At 29.6% G+C, this 14133-nt stretch overlaps 1 protein-coding gene across 1 annotated transcript; it reads left to right on the forward strand.

Annotated features, from left to right (window-relative positions):
* The first annotated feature begins 5017 nt into the window (after window positions 1-5017).
* On the forward strand, window positions 5018-5672 carry LOC125215839 (Thioredoxin superfamily protein). Its single transcript, XM_048117406.2, has one exon. It carries the CDS (start codon window positions 5063-5065, stop codon window positions 5462-5464), a length of 402 nt encoding a protein of 133 aa, XP_047973363.1. The 5' UTR covers window positions 5018-5062; the 3' UTR covers window positions 5465-5672.
* The last annotated feature ends 8461 nt before the right edge of the window (window positions 5673-14133 follow it).

Here is a 14133-nt window from a genome sequence, read left to right on the forward strand (position 1 = left end):
TTAGTAAATAGGAAAAAATAATAAATAGTCCAAGTTAAATAAATAAAAAGGAGAGTGAACGGGACAAAATACTACTGCTAGATTAGAAGTAGTGCTAGTTCACCAAAAATAGTCAATATAGTGGGTTTAATTCAAATATAATAAAGTAATAGTAATTGAATTATAAAATGTGATCATCATCTATAAACAGGTGTATAAATTAATTTTTTATTCACACGAAAATGAGAAATAATAGTACTAATAGAATTATAATTTGATACTGAATTTTAAGAAACATCAAAAGTGGATGGAAAAAATTAGTAGAATGTAGATTTTACATTTATATATATTGTTTTTATGATATAACCTGAATGTAATGATTTAGTTGATAATCGAGTTCATTTACTAAAAGTAGAAAAAAAAAATGAAGGACGTACTAAAATGACAAAATTGAACAATATTTCACAGACAGATGGAGTAACATTTGGATTATTGTGTGAACATCCCACGTGGTGTGGGACCTGCCCCGTTACGGTGACGTGCTTGCCTACAGTGACACCATAACGCAACCCTCTCTCTCTCCCCATCGTTCGAGGAGCAGGATCTGCTGCCACCTGTCGGCGCCTCGACGTAATGATGACGTGTACACCCGATCATGACGTCACATGGGGCCCACCGGAACGCCCTTCATCATCAACCCCCTTTCATTGATTCCATGTTTCAGATATGCACGGTGACTTCATCGCGGGACCCACCTTCGCGTTATAATTACGCTTTTGCCACCACTCCCCACGTTCTGACCAACCACACCCAATTCTGACGTAATTAAATATTTTTACTGCATTAAATATGTACTACTATTACATGAAAATGATTTAACGCAAAGATAAATTCCTCAAATATCATTATATACTTTACTCCCACTGTCAGCAAATAAAAGTCTCATTTTTTCATTTTAGTCTATTCATAAATAAGAGTCACGGTTCACTCTTACTATATATGGTAATAGAATCTCATCTTTAACTAGCTCATTTCATTCACATTTCATTTAAAACGAATATATATAGATGAGACCTCTATTCCACTAACTTTTTTCTATCCATTTTTCTTAACATTTCTTAAAATCGTGATTCTCATAAATGGAACTTCTTATAGTGGACGAGGGAGTAGTATCTAAATCTTATGTTCTTCAATTTTAAAAATTAATTGAAATTTTATGAAAATTAAATATATTTCTAATTATTGTGTGCCAAAAACTATAGGGTGAGATTGTGCTAAACTTTTACTACGATTCGAAAGTGAGCTTATAATCTCTCTGTATAATTATTTAGTTATTTTATGATTTATTATTTAGTTGTTAGAATTTTATTTATTTTCCTAAATTGTTAGCATTTGATTTATTTTTCATTAAGTGTACTAAAATTTGATTTATTTCATAATTTGTAGAAGATCTTTTTATATCACACATATAAATATAACATATTTTATTATTGTTAATAATTAAATAAAAATATTTATTATCATTCTCTTTATGATTTCTCCCTCTTGGAGAAATCAAAGTCATGCCAACTCTCATCTCCGTGTACTTTCTTTTCAAATACTCTAATAAGTAAGAATTAATCTCATATTAATTCTTATTAAATTGGATCTAATATGGAAGTTGGACTATAATAAAATTTTATGGTTTTCATTTGAATTTTTGAAGTTGCTGACTAAACTTGAATAATTTTTCAGACAATGTTCTGTGAAAATAATTATGATAGTATTATATAATGTGTCTCGATTGATAAGTCCGTTCAAGGTGTTGAACTGTTGATTATGATGGATCGGATTTATTTTTGATGAATTGTAGGCAAGATATTTATTTGAAATTGATGGATCAATTAAAGGTTTTGACCTGGGTCGATTCTATTTGTTATTTTGTCTTTTGAAAATCTTTAATTGTCGTGGAATGATTATTAAATTTGTTGGATTAATTAAGGGTCAATTTCATGTTGAACGATTCAAAATTGGAGCTTTTCCTTGTAAATTACTATAACATGATTGAGTTCAACTTCAACTATAAGTTGTAAGTATAAAAATGGAGCTTCTCTTTGTAAATTCTAACGTGATTGAGTTCAACTCCAACTATAACTAAACTTATTAAAAATTTGATGTATTTTTCTGTGTCAAGCTCACACTAGCTTGTAACTACTTGAACCGAAATCAATATTATTGATTTATTGTTACTAATTAATTTAAAAATATGTGTATATAAAATATAAAATTATCAAAAAAAAAAAACTTCCGAGTTACCTTGTACGTGGACAAAATTATTCTTTTAATAATGTCGAAAATGATACTACTACTGTTTAATACTCCTTAAATGTTTTATGCATCACTAAAGACGTTTTCATACGAGAATTTGTTAATTATAAAAGTTAAATATCATAATTTACATATTTAATTTTTAAAACCTTAATATCTAACCAGAATTTGATACTCCCTCCGGTAGTTGAGTCATTTCATTTTCTGCACTTTTTTTGTGAAAATGATACAGTACTACATTATTCTCTTTCTTAATTTACTAGTGCAGAAAATGAAATGACTCAACTACCACAGAACGGAGGGAGTAATATTATGTGATTTGGATTACTACTCTTAATTACTACACCTGTGATTATTAAAAATGATACCCCTCATATTAAGGTTAAGTGTATCCTTAAATGATGCTGTCGTTTTGTGACTGTTTATTATCTGTATGTGTATATGAAAATTGCAACTAGTTTGCGGTAGGTCAACCCACTTTCATATGAGTCATCTCTTAAAAATAGATTAATATTACTTCAATAAAATACTCCACATAATAGTAGTACTCCATATTTTACTACTACTAACATTGGCCAAAAAGATTGGACAATATTTTAAAACCTTCAATTTTTAATTCTCCTTGGAAGTTGGGAATCACAGTAATTTTGTTTTTAGTAGGACTGAATAATTACACTAATTTACTTATTTTTCACTAAACAAAATAATTTTCTTTTCCTTTTCAGTGGATTTAGATGTCGGAAACATCACTTCTGTCTATTGATTTTTTCTAACAATTCATAAAAATCACTCCTAGAAGATTAAAGGTACATTTATATGCTCACACTAAAAAAATACTAGATGGAAAATTTATTTTTAAAAAGTTGAGAATAAAGCTACTCCTATGTTAATTGTTTTTTCCTCTATGACATCTAAACTTTACTTGTCTACTAAAAATTACTTTAGGATATTTATTTTATTAACTTGTTGATTCTGAATTGCACATAATAGTTTGAGAGCATCAACTTTAAGTCAATATATGTAGAGTGAACATGTCATTTATTTTATTGAAATAACTTACAAATATGTCATTTTCATATAGACTTTTAGTAAAGCTTTTTCCCTAAAAGAATACCTTTTTCCCACGTAACTTGTTGCAATTTCAAGTATGATGTTCCACACTTGGCATTAATTAACTGAAGTTACGTCGGTCTAGCAATTGAGACTAATTAAAATTGGTTAATTAGTTAATTAATTAATTAATTAATTAATTAATAAGAGACCACCAAGAAACAGATCAGTAGGATCTTTCTGTTTTGTCATCTAGTGTATGTAACCCCACAATTACTCCCTACACCTGCGCTTCATATTATCTTTCTTACGTCTCCCCATACCACGACAACCAATCAAAATATTATTACTATCATTTATAATTTTATTTCATTTTACAATATTCTAAAAAACTTTTTTTCCTAAAGTTTAATAACTACCCCATGGTTTTTATATAAACCGGTGGCGTACTTATGCAGTTTCTTGTCAATTTTAAAAGAGGGTTTTATTTGATGAGTTTTCCAAAGTTAATTTGGTAATTAATGTGTGTACTCATCAATAAATTCTTATTTCCACAATGTAGAAGCGATTTAATGTGTTAAAATTACAATAAATCAATCACTTTAGTACTTTGTAAAATTTAGCATTCACCCTCCAAACTTTTTTTTATTTTTTGTTTTTATTGTGTAACTTATAATATATTTTGATCTTTTCCATTCTTTCTATAGCGTTGACTGCACCGACACTTTATTCTTTACGTTGAGATGTTTGAACAGTCTTTCCTTTTGTTTTCGTATTAATTGTACGGTCGTTACAGATAACATATTTTGAATTTTTGTCGCCCACTATCAGTATATTTGACCGCACCGACCTTATCTTCTTACGGATAACAATCACGCAGTATATAATTCAAAAGTAATAAGTAGATATGGTCGGTACGACATCTATATTTCCCTGATTTATCCTCTATCCCAAATAATTTTGACCCATACCCTACTCCTTCACTATTCATGTTCCATCAATAACACTTATACACCAAAATTGAGTAAATATACATTAGTAATAAATGTAAATACAAAAAAACATCACATACTTTTCTCGTTCACTTAAAAATTACACTACAATAAAAGAAAAAAGAAATCGTGAAAAATAGTCACATTTATAATTTTCAACTCATCCACCAAAATTATTCAATCTTTTCTCTTATCTTTAATACTTTATTCATTTATCCTTTTGTATCTTTTATGAAATACTTTACAAATTAGTACTCCCTCCGTTCCATAGTACAAGAGTTATTTTACTATTTTGGTACGTTCCATAGTAATAGAGTCATTTCCATTTTTAGTAAAAGTCAACACATTTTTCTACACCTACTTTATTCTCTCTCCATCTCTCTATCTTTTTCATTTTCCACTTTACTCCCCCTTTATTTAACTTACCTAACACAACTTTTCTTAATCTCCGTGCTGAAAAGAAACGCCTCCATTACTATGAAACGGAGGGAATACTATACATTAAAACCCGTACCGTCCTTAAAACGCAGACTACTATATTTTTTAGAACTATTACTATAAAATAAATTTCAAAATCCAAAACTCAAATTAATTTACACAATTTTATCACCCCCCACCCCACCCCACCCCACTCAATATTTTGGGTATATAGTAACCCCCAAATCCCTCTCTCTCTCTCATCAACACACCTCTCTCATTCTCTCTCTCAAAAACAATTCAATTCTACATCGACGATGCAAGGCCTCCGGTACGGCCTCCTCTCCGACGGCGGCGTCCGCCTCGAGCTGACCCCCTCCGCCGCCTCCCCGCTCGCCATCGACGTCGCCGAGTCGGCCGAGACCCGAATCCAGCGCCTGATCGCCGAGAATCCGGTGATCATCTTCAGCCGCCCCGCCTGCTGCATGTGCCACGTCATGAAGCGCCTCCTCTCCACCGTCGGCGTCCACCCCACCGTCATCGAGCTCGACGACGACGAGATCGCCGCCCTCTCCCCCCGCCCCGCCCCCGACCTCTACATCGGCTCCGCCCCCGTCGGCGGCCTCGAGAGCCTCGTCGCCCTCCACCTCAGCAACACCCTCGTCCCTCGCCTCGTCCAAGTTGGTGCCCTCCAAAATCATCACCCCCTAATTAATTAATTATTAATTAATTAATTTTTGCTTTTTTTTTTTTTTTAATTATAAGAAGAAGAAGAAGAATCATATCATTATTTACTACTACTACTAGATGGTGATTAGGGGAAATAAGAGTGTATTGTGATTTGGGGTTTTGAGTTGTAAGCTTGTGAATTAGTGTTGGTAATTGTGATTATGACTATCTACTTTCAATGGAGAAATTGATTTGCAAGGTTTGTTGTTATTATTCGATGTTGCATTGGTCAAAGAATCAAGATTAAAGAAATTGACATGGAATCATATTATATATACACATGAATGTGATTTTGTGTAAACATTACTTATTATTTGTATTATTATTAGATGAAATAAAATAGTATTGGTGTGGGAAATGATTATTTGCTAGTATTATAGTGTGTAGACTCATGAATATCCCAATTATTGTGGAGGAATATTCTCTAGTGTTGTTTATTGTAGTTCTTGGAAATTATTCTTGGACGAATTTGGGAACGGAATTTTCTTCATAGATTCACTATGTTTGTGCTCCATTGCAATTAAACCACTTTTGACTAGCAAACGATTATTATTATATTTGTATAAGATTTTTTTTAAAGAGTTTTTATTTTGCCCTACAAATGGTTGGCATCCACTGGATCTTTCTTTGCTACTCTTACCCTCAATCACTGATTTATTATGCTTGTCTACTTCTCTCGCTTTTTCGATTATTTTTATATTTACAATCGTTAGATTTTTAGAAATATCAAAATTTTGGAGTACCATTTTAAGTTAATTGTGTTTAAAAATATGGAAATGTTGATTTGTTGCATTTTTTTTATATGTTTATTTGTATAGTTTAGAAATGAAAAATTGCTAAATATTTCTTGATTTGGAATGTGGCAAATGCCAAACATAAATGCGATGTGAATAAGAGGAGGAAAAAAAATTAAAAAAGGAAAGAATTAAGAATACAACAAATGAAGCAAACTCAAATAGAATCTTGACAACGGTGAACAATGAAAGGGAAATTAGATAGGTAGAAAATAAAGAACTATTTTTGAATTACTATAAAAAAATGATTCCATGAGCTTTAGTAAAAATACGAAAGCTACTACACGACCACGATATATGTGACAAATACTCTCATTATAAGTTGGTGTTTTCTTGCCTGAGACATGAATATTGTCGTCATAGGAAATTATAAATTTTAATGTTACTATGTGTTTTACAACATTTGCACTATATATGAATTTATTCAGAAATAATGGGTCCATACATTTTAAAAGAGAAAAATTGAAACAATAAAGAAACTAATGAAATAATTATGGGTCTTTCTATATACATGAAATGACCTTTGATGCTTGATCTTTTTCCTCCTCATCATGGGATGTCTTGTCTTATTGAACAATTATTTTGCTTGAAATGTCCATTCTTTAATATAAAGTTTGATTGATATTTTTGGTCGAGTTGATTGCGTAATATAAGTTGGGGCATAATAAAACAATTTATTTATATTTTCTATTTTATATTTTCATATGTATGGATGTAAATTGTACTACTACTTCACAAAGATTAATCATTAATTGGGACATTTATTTATATAAAAATATTTTGTCAGCATTTTCTTCGGTCATTAATCAAAGTGATGTTCCATTTTGCAATATGTTAACAACTAGAGTTGAAATAGAAATCCAAATTGTTGAATATTCTCAATATGTGGTGGTGAATAAAGTTGAATTTATTCCTGTATGACATCGAGGTGATGCTAATATACTTTATTTATTTATTTTTCTTTAACAAGAATCATGTATGGTCGATTGATAATGAAATCTAAATTATAGTCTTCACCTCCCACTTAATGACTAATTAAGTACTCATTACACTAATCAAATTAAGTGTATCTAATTCAGAAATGGAAGTAATCAAGGTCATGAAGGCCAAACCCACTTTAAAATATCTTTCCCAAATTAGGAAAAAAAGAAGGTTTGCTGTTCCATTATGGAAGGAAGAGATGAACCCACTGTATTTTTTATAATAAAAGCAAATTAAATCAATATTTTACAATAAACTAATTGATTTATACATTCTGACTAATTATGAGAGAGGATGCCTCACACGGAGAATGTTTTGCAATTACATAAATATTTGTAACTAAAATAAATTATAATTAATGAAAGGTAATACTCCATATTGCAAAGTATAGCATAGTTTAATTAGTAATTAATAACTAAAAAAATATGTATTGTTAGTAGAGAAATAGATTATTTTTTGTTAACCCACAATTTTTTTTTTTAAAAAAAAAACTATTTTTAAGAGAGCGACCAATTAGTATGATTAAAGACTCCAATTTTTTTTATAATACTACTATTATATTTATTTGAAGTTGCCCTTTTTCCACTGGGGTTGGAGAAGACAAGTGATTGTGGAATTGCAATAGCAAAAACCATCATTAATACTGTTTGTATACAGTTGATGTTGTATGAACCCGGCCAGCCCACAGGCTTAGAATCCAAAAAACAAAGTACTATAATAAAAAGGCAAATGAATTAATAATTATATGGTGTTTATTTTTATGGAAATGGAATCACACATGGCTACCATTTGTGGGCACCAAAGCACAAATATTAAAAAGGGCCCATTTAGAATCTTTCACTGTGCACCCCTCAAGAGTCAAGAGAATCTTAATCTCAAAATCATGCAATATACTTATTAAATATAAATAACTTCTTTTAAATGACTAACTTTCACACATTTGATCATTTGTGTGTAATAGGACAGTCGTGTGTCACTATAGAGGAATTTAGTAGGCGTAGCTAGAAGTGATAAATAGACATTCAATTGATTTAATTTGTCTTAAAATCCACCTACATATAATTTACTTTGATAATTATAAACACAAAGGTGCGTCATATTGCTAATTATTTAACTTGCTAACTCATCAATACAATGTATTAAAAATGTCAACACGATCAAATCAAAATGTCAACACATAATATCAACACATTATATTGAAGTTGAACAAAATTATTTGTTGACATTTTAATGTCATCGTGTTGACATTTTTAATACACTGCACTGATGAGTTAACAAGTTAACAACTTAAGAAAGTTAGCAATTGATCACACCCCTATAAACACAAATATAAAAAATATATGATAGCTTTTAACTGGATAAGTAAATTAAACCGGATAAATATCAGTTAATGGAAATATTCTTAATAGTAATATTTTTTTTAAAGTTCAATATGTTTGGTTTTGGAAGATATTGAGTGGAAAAATTAATATTGACTCTTTAAATTTAAAGTACTCCGTATATTCTTTTAAAATATCCGAAACCAAGATAACTTTAAAAAAAGACCATTCTTTTTTTTCCATATTGTAACACTCCCTCATGCAATGCAATATTCTACTTCAACTTTTCTTATATTCGTAGAGGCATGAATTAAGTTACAAACAAATAATCGATGTTTATAATATCGTAATTAAATTGGTATACAAATATTTCACTAGTAGATACACACACATAGACGCACAAAATGGTTTAATCCACTATATCAAAAAAAATCACTAGCATAATTAACATCGTTACAAAAAATCATATCGTCACAACGAAATATACGAAAATTATTTATCTTAAAATTCTAAACTCTAAAATGAGGTAATGCATCCCCCCTAACAAAAGGGCATTTCTTATATTTGGTGTTTGGCACACTCTTTGTCTCCAACCAAGTCTAAAGTCCTAAAAAAGCTTCTTTGTTAGAGCTGAAGTCATGCTTGCTTTTATCTATCTTTACAATTATGTATTCCATTATTTATATATTTATTTTCCCTCCTAAGCTTTGTCTAATTGGTCCATGTTAACTTGCAACTATTTCATCATGAACTCATTAACCACATTTCTTTAATGCTGCACTAGCCATCTTATGGCTGTGAATTCTTCACACAAAATTGAAATGTTTTGGGGGCAAATTAAATATATTATAAAAGCATGCTTTTTAGCATAGTAATTTTATTGAAAAAAGTGTTCTATGATATAATGATGCATCACATAAAAGCTTCACCAGCTAGGACCTCCCTCTCTTGAATTATTTATTTTGCAATCATACACCTCCTATAATTTCTTCTAATATGTTACATGTTATTTTTCCTTTTCACACACACTTTTTTAGGATTTTAAACAGAAGTAATTAACCATGAACTTCACATTTTATTCACGGTGAAAAATGATGAATTCCATAAATACTCCCATGTTTATAATTATTATAATTATTCTATGCTTTTAAGGTCTGTGATTGTAAAGGACTTTAATTTAAAAAGTCATTCCATTTTCTCAGAGATGATATCATTAATCATATGCACGAGGAGATTGTACATTTGTACCTCACACGTATATAAGTTGTACAACATAGTGACCTTGGGTTTGGATTCCATATGTATGTATATATATATTATTTTAAAATGTAAACTAAATTGGAAGAGATCTAGAATAATTTAATTTGTACCCTACTTATGAATATTGGGTATCATATCAAATAAGGCTAATTAAAGTTGGCAATAAGATATTGTACAAATTTTTATTATTTCCAAAATAAATCCACGTTAAATTTTAGTTTTATTTTGGTCAACAAAATATTTTTGAATAGATGAGTCACGCTTTTATTTTAAAGAATATACAATATATATAAACAAACCTTCAACTGAAATAATCTGTAAACACATGAAATAAGTTGCGAAAAATATACTAAGGAAAATGAATTTGTAGGAGTTATTTGGGCCTTGAATTAAAGTTTGAACCCGTTGCGAAAAGTGAAAAATGATTATAATTATTATTTAATTATTTATATACTAAGGAAAATTTAGTTGATATAAAATTTTCATATAACTTTAATTATATGAAAAATGGTCAAATTTTATATGAAAAATTTAGTTGCGAAAAATGAAAAATGAAAATGATTATAATTAAAGTTGCGAAAAATATACTAAGGAAAATAACTGAACCCGTTGCAGCTTATTTGGGCCTTGAATTAAAGTTTTTAAATGAAAGTATAACTTCATTTGCTGGGCCAAAATGGCCCAATTGAAATCTTGTGTTGATTTACAAAAAAATAAATAAAATACTACAATACATTTTCAATTTCTGAGCAAGTATAATAGTATTAATTATTTTCCCTTCAATAAATACACACACCCGTAGTATGTTTATCATCAATTAATTTCGGGTTTTGGATTAAAACCGGATCTAACAAAATTCCGCCTATTTTGAATATTATTGAATTAATTCACATACTAAATTTTATTATTATTATTATTATTATTATTATTATTATTATTATTATTATTATTATTATTATTATTCTGGTGATTTATAAGGGTTGTGGTCCATGACATAGTGGTCCAAGCCCAAAACTGATTAGGATGGATGGATTGAGAAGTATTTGGCATTTTCGATTCGGGTTATCTCAATTTAATTCCTATCATTTAAATCAAGTCTTTTTTAAGGGTTAAGATTTTTTGGCTCCTAAAAAAAATGTATTTCTAATTTTCATCGATGATGTATTTTAATGCCTTCAAATTGATTTTTCTTTTCAGGCATGATTAAACCGTGAGGGTCAAAATTTGTCTTTCGTTTTTTTTTGTCTCCGTTGATTATTTTTATAGTAAGTGCTTTTATGTTCGGATACCTTCATAAATATCTTCTTCTTTTTTAGACTATAATGCTTACCTTCATAAATTTCTTCTTCTTCTTTTTTTTTTTTTTTTCTACTTTCAATTGTCATATCTTGATTTGAGAAAATTGTATTGTTTGCTATGTGAATATCGCTTAGATACCAATTGTCATATCTTGATTTGAGAAAATTGTATTGTTTGCTATGTGAATGTCGCTTAGATACCTTAAATCACGGAGTAAATTGGCTAAATCCTTTTGATTTTAAAATTATCTAATTGTTAATTAGAGCCCGTTTTGTCTGGGTACAATTTAGAACTTTGGTTCAATTTTAATTTCTGTTCGTGGTGAATTTTTACGATGCAAATTGAGGAGAAAAGTGTAGTTTATGCTAGCTATAGGTCGACTCTAACTAGTTTTTGTGGTACAAGTTCTTCATTGGGTGTAATTGGATATTTGAACAAATGCTTTTTGATATAAGCTATGTAAGAGCTTCGTTAGTTTAGCAATTCATGATACAAAAGATCAAATAAGTTACTTAGGGATGTGAATCAGGCCAATCTGTTTGGGTTCAGGCCAACCCGTTTGGGTTCGGGCCAACCCACTCGGATTGCCGGGCTATTTGGGTACGAGCTATTCGGGTTATAAATTTTTCGAGTAAAAAATTTTCAACCCTAACCCGCCGGGTTATGGGCTAACCCATCGGGCTATTCGGACCTAAAAACTTTCGAAAATAATCTCATGTAATCAAATTTTTCTCAGTAAAATGATTTTTAAATTAAATTTTTTTTTATCTTAGTGATAGAATCATATAAAATCTTCAATTGTTTTATAGTTTTCATCAATAATAGTTGGATAGAAGCCTTTCATCTCGATCAACTACAATCTAAACAAAGATAAATCAATATTAAATCAATTTATATCAATTAAAGCTTGTGCTCGTGTCATTATTTTGGCACTGTATATAATTAATTCTTTATGAAAAATAAAAATCATATCTTACATGAATCATTATTAAAATGATAAATATATTAAAATTTTGATTGTTAATTCTTAATTTTGTATTGATTTATGTTGGTGGTAGTAAGACAGTAGTGACAGATGATGGGATGATGCAATAATGAGTTGACGTGGAACTTGAAAGTTAATAGTATTAGATTGAGTGGAAAATGGTAGAATGTAGATTGAAAAAGACTAAATGATTGTGCCACATGGAATTCAATAAGTCCCTAAAACGCAATATTTTTTAATTGAAAGTTGCAACCCGTCGGGTCAACCCACAACCGTTCGGACCAACCCGTTTAACCCGTCAATCCATTCGGGCCAACCCATTTAGCCTGTTTTGTATTCGCGTTATAAAATTACAGTCCTAACCTGCTCATTTTACAGGACTATTTAGATCGACCCACAAGTTAATTCGGGTTGAATTGACATCCCTAGAACTACTACCACACCGTACTATTTTAAGCTCAAAACACTTGTATTTATTAAAATATTATAATGTTTATTCTTTTTACGTGTGCAACCAAAAAAAATGAAATTTATGCACACCTTAAATTTTATGAGCGCTACTATGTATTATAAACTTCAATGTGTTGATGGACTCTACTTCTAATCTTATAAGATTTTATGAATAAATAAAAAACTATATAACGATTAGCCAAATATTACAAATTGGTGATTAAATTATAATTATGGCCCACACGCGTAACAAATACTAGTAGTTGGAAAAGGCGTAAAATAAAATAAAATAATAAGGCGTGGATTGCTGCAAGTAAAATGACAAATGAAAACTTACATAAATCTATAATATATTTAATCCTAAGAGAATATATTCATATTTTCAAGTTATTGAGAACATGATTTAGCAGAGGCAGCATCGCTCCATAGCAAGTCACGTTCTTTTGTTTGGTACTTAAATTGGCATTTTCATCAAACCCACTCCCCTTTATTTTTTTATCACCTTTAATTTAATTTGATATGTCTACCTAAATATCACACGTCGGAAGTGATTGTTTATCTAATTAAATATATCTACTTATAAAGTCATGAACAATATTAAGAATATAATTTGCTAATAACATAAACTTTCAATAGTGTGTACTCTTATAATTAAAAAAAACAGTATTTTTATGCAATTCGTAAATTTAATAATTATAATTGTAATTCATGAGATATATAAGAAAAGAAAATTTAAAAATAAAATATATAATAATTTTACTTATTTTATGTTTTATATGGTTATGCGTTTGTACATGTGTATGCGTGTACAGAGATAAATATTGCCACAAATTCTTCCATGTTATCACATGCCTCTAAACTCCAAAAAATATATATATATATATATATATACCTTATCATAAAAAAGGGGAATATATAATATTGGCGTCCAAAATTACTTCTCCTTATTTACTAGTACTACTATTTCATGATGAAAAAGTGGAAAATAAATTTAACTTCCAACCATATGTAATAAATTTTCAATTATGAAAAGTTTCAGTCCATATAATAACGACGTGCACTAACTCTCAATCATTAGCTCCAACAAAACACAAATTGTACGAAAATAAAGCTATAAAAACGGAATCATAAATTTAGGAGAATTATTTTTACTGAAACAAGAATGTGACAACATCCTAAAATGAAAGTAACCTGACAAACTCTCTTAAATAGGATTTTGCAATACATTTTGAAAAATGATGATGCCTACTGTTACAGATTCATTCAAATTTAATGTAGTTATCCAAAATTAAGTCTGGATTTGTTCGAATATTAGCCGATTCAATCGAGCGTGATTAACAATTATGTAGATAACCTTTATTATCCACATTTATTTTTTTACTACTTTTGGCCTAAACTCAATATCGAGTGGCAGTGCCGAACATTGAGAAGTGTTTGGTCACTAGCACCCGGCAAAGATTTTTTGTTTTTGTGTTCGCTACTATCGGGTGGTTTGGTTCACTTTATACCCCGATAACAGTAAAGTTTGTTTTTATTGTTACATATAGTTTAATTATTTAACTCATATCTTA

Source organism: Salvia hispanica, chromosome 3, assembly GCF_029641045.1.
Source record: "Salvia hispanica isolate PSC_SH4W2 chromosome 3, Shi_PSC_v1, whole genome shotgun sequence".
Taxonomy (NCBI): Eukaryota; Viridiplantae; Streptophyta; class Magnoliopsida; order Lamiales; family Lamiaceae; genus Salvia; species Salvia hispanica.

What these genes read in the sequence shown, in the direction of transcription:
- LOC125215839 (XM_048117406.2), top strand. Translation starts at nt 5,063, where the DNA reads ATGCAAGGCCTCCGGTACGGCCTCCTCTCCGACGGCGGCGTCCGCCTC.